The sequence below is a fragment of the Dermacentor silvarum genome, chromosome 3 (assembly GCF_013339745.2).
Source record: "Dermacentor silvarum isolate Dsil-2018 chromosome 3, BIME_Dsil_1.4, whole genome shotgun sequence".
NCBI lineage: Eukaryota > Metazoa > Arthropoda > Arachnida > Ixodida > Ixodidae > Dermacentor > Dermacentor silvarum.
In genome coordinates this window covers 83,540,347-83,546,575 of record NC_051156.1, presented here as the reverse complement: position 1 = coordinate 83,546,575, position 6,229 = coordinate 83,540,347, and the positions used below count along the sequence as shown (strand labels likewise).

Here is a 6,229-nt window from a genome sequence, read left to right as displayed (position 1 = left end):
ACTTTAGCATATAACTTATTTGCTTCACCCAATGCGATTGCACAGGATATCACAAACGTTCCGGTCAGTAAACCCAGTTCGGTTGCGTCAAAGGAAAGAACCACGGGGAGACGTCCTCTGCAGAACAATAGCTTCGTCATTGTTGCTGTTGCAGTTGTTGCTGTGGTCTCAGACTTCTTACGATGGACGCAACGACATTCTCTTCCACGACCACAGTGCCTACTTTGGTCTCCAAAATGTATGTAGAGGAACCGCCACTCTCACAGCCAGCGCGCCCGCGTGATACGCAAAATTTGTCACAAATTGCCAAGAGGCAGAGTGGCGTGATAGCGCTGCCTCCCAGTACTTGGGTGGGAGCGCTTGTTGGCGTTCTCTCCTACTTATGTGCGGGAGATTGATCGTCACTTGGATGAAAGCTATCTCACGCTACTCTGCCTCTTGGAAATTTAAGAATTATCAGGATTTACGTGCCAGAAGCACGCTATAATTATGAGGCACGCAGTATTGGGGGGCTCCGGATTCATTTTGACCATGTGGAATGCGGGCGTTTTTGCACTCCCCCCTCCTCGCCCCCCCCCCCCCCTCATGGATGTGGCTGCTGGCCACATTCGTGTTCGAATGTGGAAGTTTCAAAATCGTTTCGCATGCAAATATGACCTCTAATTATTGAATTTATTTTGGTGTATTGTTTTCCAAATTAAAAAAAAGAAATACACGTGTGCGAAAAAATTACGTTTTTTAAGCCATTTACACTTTTTTATTTATAGCACCTTTACACGACAGTCCCGTAGGCGTCACCATGTTTCATCATGCGCTAGCCCGTCCACTGCTTGCCTCAGCTGCCTCCGTCACCTTCTTGTTACAATGCATGCACATGATGCCTCTGCGGCTCAACATACCTCTGTTTTGTCGGATATTGTACACGATGACTGTGTGGACGACACGAACCTTTCACCACAGGGCGCTTTCAGAGCTTGTCCACACGGCACGGGCAACGTTTACGGTTCTTGTACTAAAAGCGGAGCCAGAAATGCATTCAAAGCTGTCCACATTTTCTCCTTATGAAAGAAATCACCATCACCATGTTTTTCACTTTGTTTTTCTATTTGGCAAACACTTCGAAGGAGCAGCTTGTCATGATTCTGTCATAGTAATGCTCCTCGGTGCGGTCACTATCTGATTGTTTATTTTCCGACTAATCGCACGCGGTTTCCCTCCGTTGCGAGAGATTTGTGCTTGCCGCGCTCAAGCCTTCGAAAGCAGATGTTCTGTATTTGTGATAGCATGTAGCAAATATGTATTATCGCTAGTCACTTGCTTACTCTGTGAACCGTTGCGAAACGTCCAACGTGCAGCTTCGAACATTTGTCGGCTGTCCGTGTAATCTACGCCAGTCTTGCTTCGGCGCATTGATTCAAGTGTGCACCCATTCACTTATCCTTGATACGTTGAAAATAGTGGGCGCAAGTTTGCGCGGTTGTGCGAGGGAGCCGGACCGCTTACTATGCCAGTAAGCGGCAATGCCAGTAAGTGGAAAGTAAGTGCAGCTATAGCCCAGTACCTCATTTCACAGCTGTTCCTTTCGTGCACTTATTTAGACACTCTCAAGAACGCTAACGCACACACGGCCGTCATCGTCACAACTATTTCGAGGGGCAACTCCCGCTGGCGGTTAATTTGTTAATTTACGACCAGCGTTCTCTGCTACTGCCAAATTGCGGTGTTAAAGACATTCAAAGAGCACTCGTGGTGCATGTCTCTAGAGAAGCAAGGTGCAAATTTGGGCTCGTCGGTTGGGCGTGATTACCCTTGCAAACTTGACTTTACAGCGCATACATAGACAAAGGGACAGCAAGAGTCTCGAAAGACAAGCGCTGACTTCCAACTGAAATTTTATTTTGAATAACATGCATATATAGCCACGACAGCTCGACAAGAGCACCCGCTCCAAAACACGAAGTGAACATGAGCGAGCATTAAAAAATCGAGCCTCAACCGCCCTCTTAGGAACAACCGGACATTTAAACTAACAGCACCGATAGATCTTGTTCAAAATAAAGAGCCGCGTTCGTTTATTTCTGTTCTCAAAGTTCTATTCTCGGAAATGTTGGTTTGATCAAGATGAAGGACTTTGTATATTGACGTATCCAACCGAAAACGAGCGACACGAAATGTAAAAGTGCAGTCGAGTTGGTGTAGCATTGTCACGGATAAAACGGCACAATACGTAGGACACAGGGTTTCCTGTTCTGTGTATTGTATTGTGCTGTTTTGTCCTTGACAGCGCTAGGCCATTTTTTGTTCGCTTACGAACAAGCTACTTCAAGCGCTTCCTTCCGAATGTCTGCCCACAAATTCATAAACGAAGCTTTCTCCCCTTCAGCTCTAATCTTTGCCTCGAGGCGCTGAAGTTGGTCAGGCTTGAAGTAGTTCTTCCAATCACCAATTTGAGCATTCCTCACAATACCATATTTTTTGCAGTCCCCGTCGTAACCATTCTTGCAGGTCATGTTGTTCTGGTCATCATGACCTCCCACTCCTGGCTGCGCAAGTTCATCACAACGACACTTTTCATGCGGCTGGGTGAAGACTGTCCAGGATTTGGTCAAGCAAGCCGTTTTCGTCATCTTCGATAAGCCTTCCATGGCGATCGCCAAGAAAGCGCGCCAGCTTAGCACTGTTTCGCGAGTCTCTCTTTTTAGCTGCTCGTAAGTGAGGAAGAGCACGTTGGGCCTGTCTCTCAATGCGTAGCCCGTGGCTACGTGGTCAAAATAGGAGCCATAGCCGAAGTCCTTCTTCAAGAAGTACTCGAAGAACTCGTCGAACGTGCCGTCCTCGAAACGGTAGACACTGAGGTTGGTGACCATGTGAACAACGACACACACACGTCCCAAGGATTTCTTGCCACGTACACGTACCTGCCTGAAAGAAATAAAAGAATATAGTAGTACTGGGTATCAGAATAGCACTAAGCACTAGCTCATGCAGCTTGAAACACAAGAAGTTCTTGAAGAGCTAAACCATTTTCCGAATAATATCAGTAAAGGAATAGAAGCCACCTACCGTATAATAACTCGAGAAATAAATGGTGTTTTCGCTTTTCAGGAAAGAAAAAACTTAGTATAAAAAGTGAGTAAGGTCAAGATAAAACCAAGAAATAAACTTCAAACACCTATAGGTTTTACTGGAATCCGCAAGGTGGATGAATGCCTCATGCAATGGTAAAATTTTAACCTGCATGAAGCTATCAGTAAGCTACGAAAGAAGGATTTGGTTGTAGGTAGATCCGACGTAAACGTTCAACTTTGTAGAGATGCGTTAGGCAGAGGCGGCAGTTTTTATTTTATATATGAAGTCGGCTTAACGCAAGCCATTTGTTTCGGCACGTATCATCGACCCCAGGTCTCTAAAGCACGTGGAGCCGCTAAATATGCGCTTCCCTCGCATCAATCTGCTCTGTGTGTGTGTTGTGTGCAGCGCGCCTGAGTGAACACAGCGATCCGTGAAAGTGATTGGTTGAAAAGCAATCGTGTTTCAGCTGTTCGTATATTTCACAGTTACGAACATGTCGAAGTGGAATCTGGGCTTCACAAATTAACAGAAGCGTTAACTATCCAAAGCAGCAGAGTAGAACTCTTCACCTAACTGCTCTCTCCGCTGACCGATTTTCTTGCCTGCTGGTCACTATCAACAAAACTCGAGTCCCTCTGTTTCCCATCACCTCGTTCATAGATAACCTCAATTTAATCCAGGCCGCAGCGAATAAGTCCGTCATTGTGCGCCGAAAATAATCAAAAATCTCCCACAAGATTTTAGCTCACTTCGTCTGGCGCTCTGTATGCGAGCCAATGCGACATGACACTTGTTTCTCCCGCTTGACCGGGATGGCAGCGGTCTTGCACATTTACTCTTCAGCAAGTATTGTAGCGCTCTTAAAGACAATGTCTTAACGAGTTGCGCCCTTTTTTCCGTATCTAGTTTTTTTTTTTTTTTGTAGCTTTATCTCAGGGGCCAATGCCGCAGATAGTGCTTTGGAAAAGTGCGGGCCTACCCGAAGGTAGTGCTGCGCAAAAATATGGGTCGCGCTTGTGAGTATGCGGAGTGTAAAAATGTTGGCTGATACCGAAAATCCTGAAGTCGAAGAATTTAAGCAGCTCATCATCCTCCTCCTCCCCCTGACGTGAGGGGTGACGCGATAGAGTGCCGTGTGCAGTGCTCCGTTTCATTTTCATCACCACTCACTGAGGAAGAATTGTCGTTGACCGACGTCCAACGAAGTTGCATTGCCTTCCAGCTTTTTGCGCTGTCGAGATGTAACTAACCCATTTCTACGCAAAGTCGTTAGCGCCGGACGATATCTCATTTGCCTTCTCTTATGCGTCATTTATTGAAATTGTACTTCCACGGGCTCCAAAGTAAGTAGTTGATGCTGTTGTATATCTTCAAGCGAAACTTCATCATTTCTTTTATTTCACTCAGGTAGCAAGACGTCGTAACGGATTCGGTTGATGTATGCTCCCCCCCCCCCCACGCATGCCATTACACCACACCACATTCGGTATCTTCACTTGCCAATTTTATTATTCGCGTTTGGAAATGGGTGTGCCTATGAAACAAAACATTTTTAATGAACCTCATACTTCGCATTCCCTGAGAAGATGTGGCAAAAGCTGATGAATTGTTTCTTCCCGTTGACATACATTGCAGGCTTCGATTTGTGCTTAACGTTCCTGATCATAAACTTATGATCTGTTTAGTGTAAGTGCTTGAGGCTTTCTTCTCTCAATAAGGAAAAACAAACAATTCTTTTCTATCATTTGTACACTGAAACGTTGGCTTTAAACCTATGTTTACAGCTGTAAAAATGGTACAACCGAGAGGATCTTTGTTCCGTCGCCTGATTGCTGAGTCTGTCACAAGCCTGAGCCAACTGATCATATTTTTCCTAGACTGCTTGAACGCAGTATATTTATGGGATGTCTGGCAGCAAACAATGGGAAAAAAGGATCACCCGTGCCACGGAGCACCGTGGCATACAAATTCCCTATAAGAAAAGTACCGCCATCCTTTGATCAACGCTGCTTCTCTCTCTCCTGTAACTCCGATTTTGACTATGATAACGCGCGCCTTCACTTCTTTATACATATTTTTTTTTTCCTGCGGCAGAGCCATGTTGAAAGTCACTCTGCGTAGCCGCAGTCGCCGGCGGCGGCCCACGCCCGGCCTGAAAGCTTCAACGTGGACTTTCTAGGGACGCACCATCGACTTGTTTTCGCAAGCAACAAGTAGAGAAAAAAAGAGCGCTTTAGGAGAGGAGACGGCGGAGGAAAGATAGATGGCGGTACTTTTTCTATAGGGACTTTAGTGGCATTACCTATGGCGAAAGATTGCTTCCTGTAGAAAAGGATAACGATGTAGCAAAAAGATAACTTGACGTTAATGCTTACTCAATGTTAGGCGTACGAGATGGCAGTGCGCCATACAGATCTAGATGCCAAACCGTACAGGAAATACTTTAGAACGTCTTGTAAACCTGAGAGAAGTGTATAATCAGCAGAAGGAGAAGCCAGATTGGTTGGCTTTGATGAATGAACTTGCAAATTTAAAGCGCTTTTTGTATTGTCCAGCCAGGGATCGGCTTAAATATCATACTTTTCGGCAATTAATTTGTGATTGTGCTGTTTTTGCTGTTATTTTGCACGAAGAACACAATAAGAAAAAGAAATTGATAGGCACGGGTTAGTGCACCCGACTAATAAACTTTCGGTTTATGTAGCAGTTTCTGTACCCAGAATATCACCCACTGTCTGCAAACTGTTCAGGTTATTGCCACTTGATTTTTCTTCATTTCGGCGTCTCCGAAGGCCAATTCTAGTGCCCTTTACGCGCATTCTTATCTGGCCTTCTTCATCCATGTATTTAAAATGCCTAGAGCCACCGTTTAAAACGCCTCTTTTGTTAAAAAGGCAAGCCCTCAGGCCTGCTGGTACTAATTGCCATGTAAGTAAGCCACTGCATGCAGGATATCCCTCTCTTGTGTGCGCAGAATCCTGCCTAGCATATTTGATGACGCTAAGGTATGCGTGTAAGAAGTACAGCGCGTTCGTATTCCATTCACTGGCTCTAGAGGTAGTGTCAGGCTTCGAAGTTAATGGCTTTGGTAAGAGCTTTATCCTTATGAATACGCTGTATATGTAACAAGATCAACTCTATGCGCCTGGACGTACAC

The 6,229-nt window shown here is 45.3% G+C and overlaps 1 protein-coding gene across 1 annotated transcript; it reads right to left on the bottom strand.

The window, feature by feature from the left end:
- Window positions 1-2,306: 2,306 nt before the first annotated feature.
- LOC119444515 (sulfotransferase 1C2) lies at window positions 2,307-2,867 on the bottom strand. The gene has a single exon (XM_037708901.1). It carries the CDS (start codon window positions 2,865-2,867, stop codon window positions 2,307-2,309), a length of 561 nt encoding a protein of 186 aa, XP_037564829.1.
- Window positions 2,868-6,229: the final 3,362 nt, after the last annotated feature.

What these genes read in the sequence shown, in the direction of transcription:
- LOC119444515 (XM_037708901.1), bottom strand. Translation starts at nt 2,867, where the DNA reads ATGGTCACCAACCTCAGTGTCTACCGTTTCGAGGACGGCACGTTCGAC.